General features: G+C 37.1%; 1 protein-coding gene across 3 annotated transcripts in view; it reads right to left on the bottom strand.

The window, feature by feature from the left end:
- LOC126760607 (phosphofurin acidic cluster sorting protein 2) overlaps positions 1-18,310 on the bottom strand; it is a 50,388-nt gene extending 32,078 nt beyond the window's left edge. For all 3 annotated transcript variants that reach the window (XM_050476380.1, XM_050476389.1, XM_050476372.1), the window contains exon 1: positions 17,931-18,310. In XM_050476380.1, coding sequence (XP_050332337.1) covers positions 17,931-18,166 — 236 coding nt within the window. In that variant the 5' untranslated portion in view covers positions 18,167-18,310. The remainder of the gene's footprint in view (positions 1-17,930) is intronic.
- Between the last annotated feature and the right edge of the window lie 813 nt (positions 18,311-19,123).

Below are 19,123 nucleotides of genomic sequence, written 5' to 3' on the forward strand. Positions count from 1 at the left end.
AGAAGCCGTTCAAGAACTGCCCATGCATCCCGAAAAATGCACTGTTTGGTGTGGTTTGTACGCTGGTGGAATCATTGGACCGTATTTTTTCAAAGATGCTGTTGGACGCAACGTTACGGTGAATGGCGATCGCTATCGTTCGATGCTAACAAACTTTTTGTTGCCAAAAATGGAAGAACTGAACTTGGTTGACATGTGGTTTCAACAAGATGGCGCTACATGCCACACAGCTCGCGATTCTATGGCCATTTTGAGGGAAAACTTCGGAGAACAATTCATCTCAAGAAATGGACCCGTAAGTTGGCCACCAAGATCATGCGATTTAACGCCTTTAGACTATTTTTGTGGGGCTACGTCAAGTCTAAAGTCTACAGAAATAAGCCAGCAACTATTCCAGCTTTGGAAGACAACATTTCCGAAGAAATTCGGGCTATTCCGGCCGAAATGCTCGAAAAAGTTGCCCAAAATTGGACTTTCCGAATGGACCACCTAAGACGCAGCCGCGGTCAACATTTAAATGAAATTATCTTCAAAAGTAAATGTCATGAACCAATCTAACGTTTCAAATAAAGAACCGATGAGATTTTGCAAATTTTATGCGTTTTTTTAAAAAAAAAGTTATCAAGCTCTTAAAAAATCACCCGATATTTTCAAAATTATATACTTTTTGCTTCCATGAACCAATTAGTCCAATGATTCCACAAATTTCGACAAAAGGCTTTGAGTTGGGCAAAGCTGAGAGCTTCGATGACAAGGCGGTCATTTTAACTACAACCTTACACAATTTACGATGAATTTTGCAAGGCCTTCGGCTGAGTGCCACATGTGCCCCCAAAACCAAAGGCACGCATATTTCGTTTCCAACGAAGACTTGAAAAAACTTCCGGATCAGTAAAAATAAAACTTTTTGGATATTTCCCCCATGCTCTACATTCATGCATACGCATGTGTGCATGTTTGTGTGTACCGTATAATAATTTCCTTTAATTTCTTTGTGTACACTTGATGATACATACATCAGCGTGGCTGTGAATTTATGGAGTTCGTTGAACGGTGGCTCTTTGTACACAAGTGTCGGACTGTCAGGCGGCCAGGCTGTTGACTGTTTATTGTGTACGACCACACGAATAGGTATACCGTTGATAAGCGATTCAACTTGACAGTTAAGACCTCAACATCTCGCACCGTGACCAACGAAAGCTCGCAGAGGAGAAAGCGGAATCGAACAAAGCAAAGTTCCGGTTAAGATGTGCGACGCAATGCGATGCGTTGCTTCATTTCAAGTGTTTTAATTTTTAGCGTTTTTCAAATATTATGACTTGGCTAATTTCTTTCAAAATACATACATATGTACATACTTAGAAAGTAATGCTATTTGAGCAAATGCTCATTGCCGCAATTTTCAGTTATTAAAAGCCATCAGAAACTAAGCTAAGATCACGGTTTCAATTTTCGGCTATGAGTCCGCACAGAAATAAGCCGTTTATTTTGAAGTTTGATAGGCTTGCCTGGAAAATTTAACGAACTGCCAGCATGGAAACATCTAACAATCATAATAATAAGTAAATTTGAAAAATTGTTTATAAACTTAGTCAGCAAATAACATAAAAATTCAGAAAACCACGGGACCCAATTCGTTTTAACATGCCGGGATAATAGTAAGTTGTTACGCTTTTGAACACAACTGTATGTGCAAGCCAACTGCTAGAAAAGATATCAGCTTAACGGCTCCACATTTATTTTTATTATATAGCTAGCTTATAAAGGGTTTGTACGGGAAGTAATAGGACAGTTGATTAAAAAAAAATTATTGAACCAATGGTTACAATTCTTTAAAAAGTTTCACAATGCGGCGCTGCCAGCACGATTTCCAAGCATTGAAGGCGTCACGGAAGGCTTTCTCCGGAATAGTCTTGAGAGCCGATGTGCATGCTGCTTGGATTCTCTCTGCCGTCTCAAAATGCTTGCCTTTCATCGGCCTTTTCAGGCAGGGAAACAAAAAAGTCCTTGCCGGCCTTGGTTAGGTAGTTGTTCACAAGAAAGACGATGTGAGCAGGGACGTTTTCGTGGTGCAACTTTTAATCGGCTGCGAAGTCTTGTCGGACCCGATTGACCCTTCGTTTGAGTCTCTTGAGAACTTTGTCCAGGAGGAACAAATTCATGGTGGACAATGCCTTTGATGTCAAAAAAGACAATGAACATCGTTTTTACTTTGGATTTGCAGGTCGCAAGTCTCCCAGCACGGTCTTCAATAGTGACCACTGCCCGGCCTTCCAAAAAGGCCTGGCGCCACCGAAACACACCACTTCTTGCTAAACCAAAGTCTGGGTAAGCCTGCTTGATCATATCAAACGTCTCTGTCGCAGATTTTCCGAGTTTCACACAGAATTTAATCGCGTACCTCTGCGTCGCGTGAAAATGTTTGTCCAAACTCTTTAGGTGCTCGGAGATAACTGACCAGCAGCTCGTTCGTTAGCTAAGAACGGCCTCTACCAAATCCAGTCGGTGCGCGGACGCTCCGAAGTACAATCGCGGCGGAAGAAAATCAGTCCTATTACTTTCCCGACAAACCCCGTTTAGTTCAATAAAGCATCTGGCAGCGGCTTGTGAATTAGTTGGTTGGGTAATGACAGAGCTAACTGACACAGCGAATCGAACTAAAAACTGGTATAAGAATAGATAGACTGGTATAATGAAATAAAAATCGAACAGCCTGCATTAAACATTATTTAAAAAGATCCATAGACTTAGGACAACTTAATTGAAATTTCTTGAAAAATAGGTTTGAGTTAAAGTATTTAATTGGAGGAACGTTATTTTGAAGCGTGTTATAGTTAATTTAGTAGCAAAATCTTCTAGAGACTGGAGTTCAATTATACTGGTTTTTATTTAACTTTTAGAACAGGCTTTAGAAATAGTCATCTTCAAACTCAAAGAAATATCTTTGCTTAAGCTGAGTTTGACCGTCTGCCCGCCTGTATAATGCGAACTTGTCCCCCAGTTTTTAAAAGATTAATCTGGAATTTGGCAGAGGTAACGGTACATATGTATAATATAGCCTGATATATTGTTCAGATAGGACCACTACAGCATATAGCTGCCATTCAAACTTATGATTGAAATCACGATAAATACTATTTTTATACGATTTTATCGTATAAGAAATGCACCTTTGAATGGTACAAGGGCTTCGATGCAGCGAAAGCTAAAATTTTTTTTCGGTCTGATAATTAAATATCCATGAAGAAACTTAGGGGAATGCATGGAGAAGATGATAGTGTTTTAGAGGCAATTTAATGAAACTAACACCTTAGGGGAAGAAAGCAGTTCAATTATTATCCACATGTTTTCCTTTGAAGTGTAAAAGCAGTAAAAATTACAATTAAAGCACATATGTACATACATCTGTAAGAAGTAAATATGTACATACATGTGTAAGAGTTCTCACAAGTCACTTAAGGCAATCGCGTGTCTAATAAAATTCAAATGCTAGACCAGCGCAATTAACTCTGCTCAGATACAGTGCGAGTTGATGACAAGCACCGACTTTAATTGCACTTCGCACGTTTCGCCTTAGCACAGGAACAAACACACGCACTTCAATTAAAGTAATTGTATTTCTAACTACTAAACACTTGTTTTGCCATGCAATTATGTTGGTAGGATGTCCACATAAATGCACACACATCTATATTGTTGGACACATAATATATTTATGTTTGTGTAAGAAGTAGTAAAAACAGTAAAAAAAATATCCGAAGGATTCTAGAAACACATTTTACAAGTTGTAATACGCGGTCTTGAATTATAGAAGACATCGTCAAGTTCTCAAACATGAAGAAAATTCAACAAAATACTTGACAACATATTGTATAAAGACCTGACTGTTGTAAACCTAAACTGTTGTAAACACATATTTTAAAAAACAAACTCATGCCAATGCATCTTATTTATCGACAGAACAAACGAATAGTGGATGTGAAGGAGGCGGTGATAACCTGTCTTTCATGACGCCAACTACATAATAATCGTGAAATGGATCGTTCTGGTGTCGCATTTGCCACTTTGCAACGCCGTCATCACAATTGAGTTAATCACATTTCCCATCACCATTTGGGCCACCTTTGTCACAGGCAAACGCAGCTGCTGCTACCGAGAGAAAACAATCTGCACTGCAAATGGAATGGCACTCTTCCATTCATATGTACATACGTAACATACATATGTATGTAGGTGTATCGGGTCTAGCCATTGAAGTTTGCTCACGCGCCCCACTTTCAGCGCATCAAGACACCCCCGAACACACATTTATGCACACCCACGTGGCAATGAGCCTCTTCATTTTCTATTCACTGTCGCAGCTTTCATGCGCTGACACGTCGTCGCTTATGTAAACGTCATTACTCGCGTCATTTTACTACCTAATGAAATAAGTAAGTACATACATGGGTCCACCGTACAATCACACTCTGCCGAGTTGCGGTTTCTCCTGCAGAAAGTGTAAAATTATTTTTGTATTTTCGGAACATTTGGTTTGCTCGGTTCCCTTTTTCCTCCTTACCTCGATGAACTGTTAAGGAAGATCGCCATCGCTCCAATTGGTTTACACCGTATATAACGATCAAGTTTTCTTGAGTAAAATTTATTTTGAGGTTAGACTGATCAAATCCGTCGGCAGTTAGGAGTAAGGCAAAGGATCGCTTTAGTAAATAATCGAACCAAGAGCAGAAATCCGAGTTCACAAGTCGATCAATATCCCTCGTACTTATTACATGGTGACATTTTCTCTAAATAGCCACCAAAATGAATCAATATTCAAAGCATTAAGTAGCAAGAGTTGATAACGAATTACCAGCGATCGCTCATTTCTGAATGCAGAAACTCATAACAGATCGATCAAACAAACCAGTAATTGTGAATCATGTGGCACATGTATGTGTATGTGTATGAATGTATGAGTGTTCTGAATAACAACTGGAGAATCGCAATAAATAAATGATTCACGCGGACGTAATATAAATTATTCAAATAAAGCCTCGTCTTCTTGGCATGAGTTGGCTAATTAAATTTAACTTTATACCAGCGTATATGTACATATATACATATGTAGCTATGCATTCACCCATACATATATGTTTTGAAAATATCTGTACATGCAAGTATGATTTCCTGCGAATAATTATGCGACACACGCACAATCCGTTGAAGCAGGCCCTCCTCATCCATGCAATTGCTGCATTCAACCGCAGCATCGAGAAATTGAATTCTATTCCATTTTCCTTAATATGTACATACAAATTTGTATGCGACAGCTGTCGATAAACAATTTGCATTTTGGAATTCGAGGAATTTCAATTAATTCAGTCGGTTTCCTTATAGTTCCAGAGTATTTATGCTGTGCGAGAATGTTCAAACACCTACATGCATATGTACATATGTACATATGTGGACCAAACTGATTTGACACACCTGTGGAATTACGATATAAATTTATTGTGTTTTGTAATAACGTGCTGTGCGCCTTTAATCAAACGAAATATTTTAGAAGCATTCTTCCAATTGAAAGTTGGAGCAAATTACTTTAATTCAATAACATAAGGTGTGGGAGTGAGACATTCCTGCATATGTATGTACATACGTATCGATTATATGCAATTTTGTAAGGTCAAGTCATTGAAGAGTTTGAAGCCGAAGTTAAGACGAGTCTGCAAAGTTCTCTTCATAGAATTTTAGAAGACAAAGCTCCCATAATTCTTGATTTAAATTATGCAAAATTTATTGTCGTATTGTGATTCCACAAAGTTCGTGAATTGGTACTTTCAAATTTGATCTTATGAAGACTTGATTTTTTAACCAAACTAAAGCCGAGATTAGCTTCTAACAATTCAATCGAGCAAAACTCGTATATCATTGATAACCCATTGTCATCTAACACACCTTGGGTACTTGTAACACACAAAAATTCTAAACTATACTGAAGTTCCAGTCAAAATTTTCCAGCTGTTTGCCTTAAGGGGTTACATGGGTTTACGGGTTTCAAAAAATCGAATTTTTATTGTCTGATTTAATTCTCTACCTATGGAATATTGACCTAAATTTGCAAGTAGATCCGAGTAGAAGTTTTGGAGATACGGCCTTGAGAACTTGAACACTCGTGTACACTTTTATGGTCACTCAAATCTATAAACGCGTTTTTTACTCAATGGGGGCGGGCGATTGTTTATAGCGATCCCGAGGCAATGAGCTGCAGTGCCTTCAACGTGTACAATTTCAACTCCTTACCACTAACTATGGGCATATGTAATATGCAACATGAGTACATATGAATTGTGAATTCGTATATATATACATACATACATACATATGTATATATATTTAGTTAATAGTTTGAAACAATTAAAATTGCTTCTATGTTTCTGTACTTCATCCATCTAGAAATTTGCAACGCCTGAAAGGTCAATGTTCTATCGATCGAATGAATGTGGAGCACTGAAGGCGAGGATGAGGATAATTGTTCGCAAAGTCGTTAAGCGCTTCTCCGCATGCCGCGCACATACGTACATACATACATACAACTGTTGACAGCTAATTAGAAACGCTCCCTTTTTTGTAGGTGGCTAATGAGTATAATGATACAAATTTTTGATATACCGTTATTTACATTTCTAAAAGTCTGTCATTGTTAGTGTTTCTCTATTTACTACTAAATTCACTCTGTTTTGTAGTTGTGAAGTTAAAGTTCTTTTAATTTTTTCCCAAATAGTAAATGCCTTACGATATAGAGCTGAGTTAAGTGCGACAAGTAATTGGAAACGGTTTTTTAAAGAATTAAGATTCTTCTGGTGCTAATTTTTATTAGCAATATTATTTTCTGGTAAGGATGTGTTTCAAAGTTGTGATTTAAAATATTCTAAAATGTATTATTCAAGTTTTTTAATGAGAAAAAGCTGCAGCTGTATACCTACCCTTCGCAGCTACAATTTTGACCTTCGTCGGTCTGGAAAGATGTGCAAAGAAAAAACCCGAAAAACTTCAACAGAAATATACCGCAGAACTACTACTGTCTCCCGAGAAGACCCAAAAAAAGAGTTCCACTGACATTCTACGTGAAATTTCAGACGTATACAATGTCCAAATATCCAAAAGAACAATTCCCCGGCGTTTGGTCTAATCTGGACACCACGGCAGGGCAGCACGCAGGAACCCACTTCTGACTAAAATTCGAAGAAACGATGCGTAGACTTTGCCAGCTCTTATTGGTCTAAGACAACAAATCAACGGAGGTATGTCGTTTGGAACGATGTAACAAGAATTAATCGCTTAGCACCTGGTCGAAGGTGTGGTCGCCGTCCAATAATTCAAGAATTTGATCCTCAATCAATGAGGATGTTTTATCTGGAATGGTGTTGGTGCGCTGCATAAGAATGATGGAATTTTAAACAAGGAGAAATACGTCGACATCCTAAAAAATGTCAAGTTGCCATGGTCTGAGGGAAATTTTCCTGTTATAAGGACTATAACAATTCAAAGCATGCGTCTAAGTTAACACAAAAGTTGTTTAAAGAAAATCCTATCAATGTTTTGGAGTGGGAATCGTTCAGCCCAGACTTAAACCCTATGGAACATCTCTGGGTGATGTTAAAAGAGTCATATGCACCAAAAATATCCCAAATATGGATGTACTTTGTGATGAAATTAGAACGGCATGGCAAACTACACCATTGGTGCGCTGTCAGAGTCTTAAAACGTAAATTTGGAGTCGATGTGAAGCAGTATTAAAGCAAATGAGATAACCAACGAAATACTAACTGAAAGCAGGCAAGTTTTTGTAATATCATTATTTTTTGTTCATAAAATATTTTCGTTTCTAATTAGTTGTCGCAGTCAAAACGTTGATTCCACATGTTTTTGTTAAAATCTTGAAAACAAAAACGAATTTTAAACTAAATTTTTACTATTAGAGTTTCAGTTTAACATAGGTTTCAATAAAATAAGTGAAAGTACAATAAATATACGTGATTTTTAGGAAAATAACATCATTTACTTCAAAATAGGTTTCGTTTCTAATTAGCTGTCAACAGCTGTATGTTAGCGGCAGGACAATGCCGAAAGTGTGTTGCTAAGCGCCACACCTAGCGACTATGGTGGCCGAATGAACATCATGAATTTATAATTTTGCATATTCATATTGGAAGGGCATAGTTAGTTGTAAGTCTAATTATGGGGGCACGTCCAAGTCAACGTAACTACAAAAGGGTTCAGTGCCATTGTCCTGCCATTGTCATTTAATAACAATCGATAAACCGGGACAATGTCCCTACATAGAAATCTATACTTACATCCCACTCTTAGATAATAGGAGAATCGAATGTGAAGTAGCGAAGGAGGTCAGATAAAGAATTATGACAAATCTATTTCTCTAACTTTTAGTCAAGAATGTATTCCGGCAATAAATTTTGGTCAGTTCGGTTGAGCGCTTCTTAAGTTTACATTTTTGACTAGGAAATAAAAAATGGACACACAAATATTTTTAAAATAAGTCGAGCGAAACCACTAAAACATAAAAAAATTGCGGTTCGGACTAGAAATTCGTGAAAATTTCGATTCGGTTAGCGGCTTAGTTAATTAGTAAAAGAAACGGTTCTCTGATTCGCGAAATCGGCTGATGCGAATCGTTACCTGGCAAAATCATATGAACGTTATGCCACGAATGAAGATTCCATGGTCTCCGACCGACTTATGACTTCATATGAAAATTTAGACTTAGAAATTTGTCAGAAAGTTTGACAAATCCATGTTTTAGAGTACTAAAAGTGATTAATTCCAGTCATTTCCACTAAATAAAAACACGCAACAATTACCAGCATTTTTTTAAATGCGAATCACTCGAGGCTTGTCAAGCAATAAATAGCCGGAGCACTGACAGAAAAAGTCATTCATCGATCATAAAATGCACAAATCCACACGCATACACACATATTTGTGGACTGGCTCTACACACTGACAGTAGGGCAGAAAATGTGTGCTTACCACTCACATTTTGTTTTAAATCATCACATGATGTGTGGCCATTTAAGAAACCCGAAAATTCTCAATTTAATTCTTCACTATAAATAAATGACGAAAGTCAAGGCAGATTTTTAGCTTGAATATGAAAACAAACAGTCCCTGCACAACATACACGGATACATACAAACCTACAGATACCCTGCAGTGAAAATTGCAACTAATCAGGAAAATGTTAGAAAAGCTTGAGACTTACACTAATTCTTTGCAAGTTTGGTTGCGAAGGAAAACATCATAAGTGACAAGCTGATCATAATTTCTTTAAAAAAAAATACTGGACTTGAAAAAACCAAAATTAACTTATAGCCGAGAAAATTAGTGCAAGTGGACAGTTAGGTATTAATTTGAATACTAGTATGAGACTGTTATATTGCCGACCGAAACCTGAAAATTGTTTGCAAGACTTACTAGTCTAGTCGACAAGTGAATAACCAGTTGGTCTCACTGCAAAAAATTTCAATAAGTCGAGTATGTAAAAATGTTTGAAGCGCTATGATACAGCTAATCGTTAGCCAAGTGCAAAACAAAGTTTTTTTGCATTTATTAATATGGGTTGACGAGGATGATGCGACGCTTGCATGATCATCTGCATGATGGTCTGTCGAGAAAAGTTTTCGGCAGCGCATTGTTTTCAGCGGAATATCACAGCTGTTTCGCTCGAATTTCTGTTTATTTGTTGTCAAATTGTTGTCGCCGAAGTGGCCTCACGTGACCTCTAACGGATGCCAAGTTTAAAAATAAGATGACAAGGAAAATATTTTGCTTTCGAGATGCACGATTGTTTTCAACGGATTTTATGTAAATCTACATTTACAATAACTATGTGATCTATGAAGGGATGATAATGCGCTATTGGAATCATTTCATCGACTTTTCTGATGCCAAAGCAATTCCGTAAACCACTTAATTTATAACTAGTAACTCGTCATTCATTTTGTCACTTTCGAAAACCATAAAGAAATAGATCTAAAACAGAATATGACCAAACCCCTTTGTGAAAGCGCATTAAATTCGTAAAACACTTATCCATATTGTCGCACAATCAAAGAACAAATATAACTTTTTTTCTACTTCTACGTAATCTTAGTTTCAAATAATATTCAAGATAAGATAGTGTACATAACTATTTATGTATATGTATGTATATATGTATGACTTCACCAACTTTCGATCAATTAAGTTGAAATTTTCTGGAATAAAACTACTTAAAATACCGAGAAATCGTTGAAGAGAACAGATAGCGCTGTTCAATAGATTTTACAAACGGACAACGACGCCAATGTCGGAAGTCTACAAGTAACGACGAAACTCGGCTAGGCACACCTAACAGCGGTCAGTTTGGCAAAAAGACACCTTCGATAACAAGTGGGCAATGCATTCCAATCACGAACTGATTATTCAAATCTCCACAAGTGGTTGGTATAACGCTCCCCTTTTTGCTTGACAATATTTGTTGTTAAAGCAGCGCTTCGTCGTTGCCATAACTGCACACAAATATTTGTGTTTATACGTCGTACATAAACACTTCAAGTAAACGGCGGCGCTTTCAACAGTGTTAAGACTTCCGCGCCAGCGTTATCAGTTGGCTTTAGGCGCCTGAAGGTGGGTACCATGAATGAAAGGCGCTGCATGTGGTGAACCGGCACCGGAGCGCAGTAGGGCTTACCCACAAGGAGGATAAAGTGGAAATGACACACACGCACTTACATATCATTTGAGGAAGTAAAAGGGAGAGTGAAAAACCTGTAGATATAAGCAGAAAAGCTCTGAAGCAAACAAAGTCGGCATTAAACGCAGACAATAGCGCAAAAAACAAGTACCGTGGTGGGAAGGCAGCGAAGCTAAAACCAAAACTGCTACAAACGCAAGAACTATCGCCATTCACTTATGGAAATGCCGTCGTGGGAGGCAGTGACTGGCGAGAGCAAGGTGACGCATGCCAAAGAAATTTATTTACAACAACTTCCGCAGTTGTAGACATTGACTGCAGGGAAGTCAAGCGGTCAATAACTACTGACTTCTAACACATACACATCAATAAAGTGGCATAGGAAAGAACAAGCTCCCCTTTGAATAAAACTTAATTGGATGATGACTCTCAGCGATCTGCTGGGCTGCAGCGAAGCCAAGTGAGTTCGCAATCCGTAACAATTCCACATAACTATAAGCAAACAGAATGAAAAACGGGTGGAGGGGTAACAACACATCACATAACAGCGGATGTCCCATCATCGCGACTCGCGGGACACAGAGCTTTGAGTAGTATGTAGGGTTCATGTAGCGAACTTGTTAAACATTTGAATCATTATTTGTACCACGATGGAGAGCTCAAGCTGAGTGATGGCGTAAATTGAAACTACAAATATTCGAGCATAAGTAATAAAGTGCACCCTCGCCCGAGCGACATAATTTAACCGGGACGCTGCCATTTGTGTCACTTTACCTGTGTTTGGGGAATATCTAATGCGAGTTTCCATGCAAGTTGTTTAGTCAACCGAAGTGGTGGCGAAACATTTTGTTGTACAATTTATGGGAATTGGTTATCAAGCGAAAAATTGCTGGATGTTTTCAGAACACTCGCACACTTAAGTATATAATAGCCACTCTTTGTGATGGACTACACGTGTATTTTTACGGACGAAATCTATTCTGGTAGTATCCAAACATACATATTTTCTATTTTACTCGTCCAACATTCCCGTCGGACATTTATTTCATTAAAAAGGCTTCTTTAACCGAATTGCAACTTTAGCTTTAACTAATTTTGGCATTAAAATGTCTCTTTTCCCTAACTTAAAATGCATTTTCACCGTGCTCTAATAAAAAGACCCTGTATATGTACTAAAGTAATTTAATATTACATATATGTATTTAGCCGGTCATTGTCCTAAGAAAGGGTGGATGAGTTTAGAGTAAACACTTTTGCAATAACAACAACAGCTCATCAGCGTCAAGAAGTATGTGTGTGTATTAGCAATAAATTTGAAGACTGAACGGCTCCCTCATTCAAGGCGGCATAGACTTGTTTACAAACAAACAAGGCGAATCCAAGTGGAGTCGAGTCAAGCGAATGTCAATAAAGAAGAAGCCAAAAGACACAAATGCCCTTCATATCTCTTGCAATGGAAGGTCTATGACGGAGTTGCGTGACCGAGGTATGTACTTCACTTCAGCTTTACAACAAAGAAACTGAAAAATCTGATTGAAAGCAGAAAATAAATGAACCAACAAAGGAAAACAAACAAAGCACCGTCGATGGTGCTTCGGGGTGATAGGTTAGCCGGTTTGTCGGACGACCAATTGTAGCACAAAAACTACCATCAACTGTGAAGTGACGCCGACAACGGTTGGAAGACACAGTTGCTAGACGATCAGCTCTCAACTATAAAAGCAACAGTAGCTCACTGTTGCATGCGGCTACGCCTCTTCTCAACGTCTTCAACAATTATGTCCCACTTGGAAGGGCGATGTGAAAACCGCCAACGTGTAACGTGTAAAATACAAATGCAGACGATTGCCAAAGTAGCAACAGACAGACAGCATAATAAGATAATCAAGAGTAGCATTCCTGCTCGAGATTCGTTTGTACGTTGCTACTCAAGGTGAGAGTTGGATGAGTCACCGGCTATCGGAAGCGACAAACGTAGAAACAACAAAACGAGAGCGGACAAAACTTCACAGCAATGAACCTGCACTCGACTATATAATAGTCAACGTAAGTCCTTGTAATGCGGGAGACGCTAAATTAAGATCACAAAAATAATGTTTTATTGGATTGCGTGAGATTCTGTACTGTGATACAGTTTCCAGTCTATAAATTTGAGATTTTAAGTTAGAGACAATTTTTGAGACTTGAGACGATTTTGCTATTCTGTAAGTGACAGTCACAAAAACTATTACATTTATTAAATTTTCTATAACATAGTCAAAAAACATAATTATCAATAAAAATAAAAATATACATATGTATGTATGTTGACTTTATTTCATAATATTTACGAAATTTATGTAAAATTGATTTATTTTTAATCTTTTCGTGTTTGAGTTGCTTACAAAATATTAAAAAACGACAATCGATTAATATCTATAATGATCTCTATTCAGTATATTCAAAATGGCAGACAAGAGTTCTTTTTAGTTTTGTGACAGGCAATATTTTGAGACTAACGCTAGTGAATAGTAACGAGTCACAAATTGAGACTTTACCTCAAAATGTCTCAAATAGAGACTAGAGACTGGTTACATAATCCCGCTATTGGATTTAAACCAAATTCAAACAATGGAACGTTGATCTATTTTCATGTATTGCCGGTCGCAGAGAATTCTTCATAAGATGGGGTTTTCGATAACCTTAATTAAACAGAAAATTTTCCTAAAAAAAACTGTAATGTATAAAATTAATAAAAATAAATCCGTTTTAGATGACTTCGGTCCACGGCAGGAGGCTTGGACGAATATTTCGTAAAACAATGTTATTGTACGGTTCCACTTATAACCCTATTTTCTTTCAAACCGAACGCTTTCGCTATCAAATCGCCTCAATACCTATTGTCGAATTTGTAAAATATTGTGTATCTCTTTATACCTCGCATTCATGTAAATTCAAACTGTAACCGGTTGCACGCTTGACCATGGCTTCAATTCGAACAAAACCCAACAAGTGCCTACGAAAAGCTGAAAGCGTCGTGCAAAAAACTTAGGCGCTCAGCAATAACCGCAAACAAAGGCAAAATGAAATATAGCACAAAGCTATTGTACTCCTATTGGACGGCACACGGCGTAGGTAGTGTTGAAATTTAAGGCTGCCACAACACCGCTGGCTCGTCGCTAATGCCGCCATCACAACGAGTGACTCATTCATGGAAATCGTGACGGCGATACTTTTGGCGCGAGCTGGGCCCAACAGTCGATTTGTAATTACATAAATGTGTGCATATTAGTTTACAAATTTAGTTCCAAAAAAACATCGATTTGAATAAAGTAGACGACACTGGTGTGCGTTTAGCCGCGCCAAGTGTTAATGTTATTCGAAGCCAAAGTACATATGCAATGCGAAAATACCCAACGAGAGTTATATGCAATCAATCAAGCCTTGGAAGTTCGTACATAGTCGTAGTACAAAACCGCCAACAAAAGAGCGTATGACCAACAGCACCAGTCGGCCGCACCAAAGCCGCAATAGTGACGCGCTACGCCGAGGGGTAATGGATACGTACACAGTTATAGACACACGCACACCCAAGTTGCCACCTAAGCCCGAACTTTGTAGGTAAGAGCGTTGGCACACTCACATGCTACGGCAAGTAAACACAAATGGAGGCAACAAAATTATAACCGGCACAGAACAACAACACTAGGTCTCAGAGCTAAAGCAGGCGCGTCCAGGTGGGACCGGCTACTCGTTTGCCTCCGGTTTCGATAATCGATGAGTGTAACTAGCACGAAATACGAGACTCTGCACTGAACGAGAGCAGAGACGAGCGTAACACGCCTACGCGATTGTATAAATTAAATAGTTGAAATTGCAAAAACACTTTGGTCAGCTTTCGAAAGCAAATCGAGTCAAAACATAAATGAGGAAATGCAAAGAGGAAGCGAAAGCATAATATATTTGCACATTTCAAATAATTTGAACACAAGTCGCCAGAAGCCAAAAATTTTGAAATATCCATTACAGATAGAGAGAACTGAGAAAAGCAACGTTCGGTACCGCTTGGTAACTCGACACTACTATGATGAAATGGTTCCTCCAGAAGGCATGGGGCATTTGACAGTTTTTAAAGTAAAATATGATTGTGAAACCTTATGACACCCTCCCCATTTAAATGAAGCAAATTTTAAAACTAATATTTTTAAGATATGAATAAAATAACGAAAATATGAAGGAAACCCAAGCCTAGTTTTACAAGAAAACCCAAATTAACAATTAGTTGAAATATTTAACTCAGAAACTTGCTGGCGCGGAGTTTCCAATGTTGCAGGGATCTCTGCGTCAAATTTTTAGTTTCGAGTGGAAGTATGACTTTCAAAATTTTCAACTTGGTTATTTCGATTTATTAGCGTTTGTTATGCATATCAGTCGTTGAATTCCAGTCGCAATGACTATTTGATATTTTAGTCTTAAATAATATATTTTCACTTCACTGTCCTACACGAAATTTAAAATTTTGGTTAATGCTCATGCACTCAGGCGAGTATTCACACTAAAATGGTTTGCTCTTCTCGCCTTGTATGTGCTGGAAAATTGTTCCTGCTTCTCCATGTTGTTCACTTCCGGTGTGTGTATGCGTACAAATGCAAACTGGTGAACGACAACGTTACCACTCGTACAAGTAAGTATTCAATTCGAGCTAAATCCTTAATATTTTTGTATTTATGGCGAATTGCATTCCCTGAAAATAGGTTTCAGATATTTTTACATTATAGTTAGTTGTTATTTTCCGCCCGTCTGAAACAAAAGCCTTGATATTGCAGAAATGGTGCTCATGAGTAGCTGCCGTTTAGTCTAATCTCAGAGTGGAAGCGAGAAGCGATGATGACACTACTTCTAGCTATAAATCGCTGCATATGTCTTATGTATATCGCTCAAAGTTGTCAAGAGGGTAAGCGATAAAGGTTGTGCAGTGGTTTCGCTATTTGCTACTATTAGTGTTAGTTATTGTTTTTTTCTTATGTACATACTTAGTTATAAAATTTATCTGGATGAGTTCTAAAGATAAGCTGTAATATTCACTATTTACATTTCTTTTCTCATTAATTGGATGTATTGCAAGACATGGTAACATGTATAACATAGAACTCTTCATTTTAAATATGCCATGCCATATCATCGACCGCACTTGAACTAGTATCGCTTATCTTCATATCGCTTCTCGCTTCCACTCTGACATCCACCTTAGACTTTGTGAGAACAGTAGTGAGTAAATAAGTCAGCGATTGCGAATGGAGGTCGCTATATGTATGCTTATACTCAATGTTTTTATGCGTGAACTGACAGTGATTACTAGAGAGGCATTCTAAGAGCTCAAACACGAGTTTCAAAAACTAATAAATTAGCATTGCGACGGAATAATTTGTTACTTATTCACAAACTGATCAAACAAATGAAAACCCACATGTCATAATAATAACTTAAATAACCAAAACTACCGCATACAATATTATGTTATAATTAACTATGCAATTTGTATGCTTCGTCATGTTTTTACTCTTTAATATACGCCTTGTTCACAACTAAATCACTTTGAAATTAATTAATAATTATTCGACAAACCATCTTGACAATTCTTAGCATTAGGATTAATTTTGAGACAATTTTACACCGAAACTAATCAGAAACTCGTTCATAACGATTTGACAAAACGAACGAATAATAATTGCTGCAGCAAAGTACTCGCACCATTCCAGCAAATGTAGCACATTAGATTAATGAACCTCAACTTTTGGAACGGTTGCAACAATTAATTTGCCTTACTGTTCTTCTGAAATGTTTAGAAAGTTGGTATTTAGCTGAATTGTCGACCTTAATATGCTACAAACATATGCAGTAACATATTGTATATATATACAAGTATTGACGAAGATGAAAAACGTTTTAATTTGACACTTACGAGCAATCACAAGAAACCAAAAATTAAAGAGGAACAGCAAACGCTTGATAAAATCGTTCTTTAATTATCTAAATCTGATCCACTTTTTAAGGTCAAGACATTTGCTGTGAGAACTAAGTTGTGTGGAGATCATTATTGAATCAACAATCACACCGCTGAGTTAAATGCATGTGTACAAACAGGACAATAAGTATTGCGGCCATCAACTCAGTGAGGTAGGACAGACGTTTATTAAGTAAGAAATATTCTGTGTCCGATGGCTAACCTTGAACTTCTTCAACATCGCAAGCCAATCATTTTGCATTTTAAAGCAAAAACAATAATCAGGACAACTTAGCCCCAAATGAGAAACCCGAAAAAAACCTCAATTGCGGCGACAATTATAAAAGTGACACTGAGAGGAATAACAATAACATCAGCACAAATGAGAAACGTTAAAAGTGTCAGAATGGCAATTTTTATGCAAATATACATATGTATGTATTTAAAAATTTTTATATTAACAAGCTTCAGCAATATCGGTTAAGCATTTAAAATGTTTTCATACCATTCTACGTTGCATCATCTCTTTGAATATTATTATGGAGTTTGACTTATGGTTCGTTTCGTTGCCAATTTAATTAAAACAAATAACTACTCTCCTTTAAATATTCAAACACACATCAAATGCATATTCCTGTTTACGACTGCATGCATACTTATACATTTAAATACATACACAGAATATGGTTAAACATTTTTAGAAGTGCCTCGGTTTGTTGGCTGATACAGCAACAATTGAAGTGACATTTCATATACAGTTTTCTTTTAAATGTTTCTACGAGCAAAATATTTGTATTTTGTAAGTATCGACGGCTGAATAGAGGAAACCCACTCACAGTAAAGAAATTTACTTGCTCCATCCATGCTTATTTATGGCTTTATCTCGAAATATTTTAATGATTATTATCGTCCAAAAGTAATTTGTACAAATTTTTTCACACCAAAAAAAGAGGTCATTTTAAAGCACTTATACTGGAATTATGTTATAACTCCATAAATATTATAGAACAATTTAAACCTGAGATAATTTTATTTTTTTAATCCAATATATGTATGTATGTACTTATGTGTGTATGTAAATTAAGTATGTGTTTAAGTTATTATTGGTAAAATTTCACAATTGCAACAGCGCAATACAATGATCATATGGACACATATGTACATACATACATACATATGTATGCATGTACATATATAGCTATAAAAACTTACCTTGGCATACAATTTGGAGGTGTGCGATCCACTTCCCAAGCAGCGAATAATTTCATTGGCACCGGCTTCTGGCCGTTTTGACTGCCAACACCGGTGTGCAATAGACAACTAGCACCAGTAGTAAAACCACTGTTGACACCACTCCCACCCCCACCACTGCCGCCGGCACCGGTGCCACTGACACCCATGTTGGCGCTAAATTTATCCAACTTGGATGATTTATCTACCATTTTCATTAGGCCGGACGTTCGGTTTGTTACACGGGAGAAGGGAAACTTCGATTGGCGAGTTGCAATTGCAACAACCTTGTCGCGTCGCGACACGTGTTATAATTTGTTGCCTGGATATTTCTGCGTATTAAATGGTCAATTTCATTTGTTATGTGCAGAGATACAATTTTTACTCTTTCCTTAATCCGTATTTTCACTATTTGACTTTTTTAGTGCATACTGGGACCACAGTATTATATTATATTTGCACAATTCCACTAAGCTATGCACCACATTTTATAAGTTATATGTATATAATTTTATTATCTTAATAATGTTAATACTTGTGTGTTATATTACATGTCTTCCAGATCTGAAACATTTAATAGGTATTTAATTATCATTATTATTTTTGAAAACTTTGGGCATTCTTGATATAGATTTATTAAACTTTACTTCCAAAATTTTTAGAATTATTTGTTTCTAAAATATCACTAAAACACCAATATTTTAAAAACGACACAAGGCAACACCAAAAAGTATTGGCACACATGTATCTATTTAACTGGGCGTGCCGCTCCCCCATAAATAGCTGAAACAATTCCGAGCTGATAATCTATCAAAGACTTCATACGAATATTGCAGAAGTGAATTCAGGGACATAATTAATTTTTTCTACCGTAAATTACTTACATACTAAAATAAAAATTTATAATTTTGACAATATCCATTTATTTTGTTTATTCGCACATTCGGTAAGAACACTGCACATTGATTTCATCTGAGTTTCATTTATTGGATGTATCTCGCAAACATCCCCGCTTCACTTCACATGCACATTCATTGGCAAATACATGCACACAATCATTATACAACACCCACTGTGCATTTTGCTATCTCTATGACCACATTTATAATATGGATTCTGCACATTATTGCCTATTTTGTTCCCTTATTCATTCATATTTTTTAAATAACTGCTAT

Source organism: Bactrocera neohumeralis, chromosome 2 (assembly GCF_024586455.1).
Source record: "Bactrocera neohumeralis isolate Rockhampton chromosome 2, APGP_CSIRO_Bneo_wtdbg2-racon-allhic-juicebox.fasta_v2, whole genome shotgun sequence".
Taxonomy (NCBI): domain Eukaryota; kingdom Metazoa; phylum Arthropoda; class Insecta; order Diptera; family Tephritidae; genus Bactrocera; species Bactrocera neohumeralis.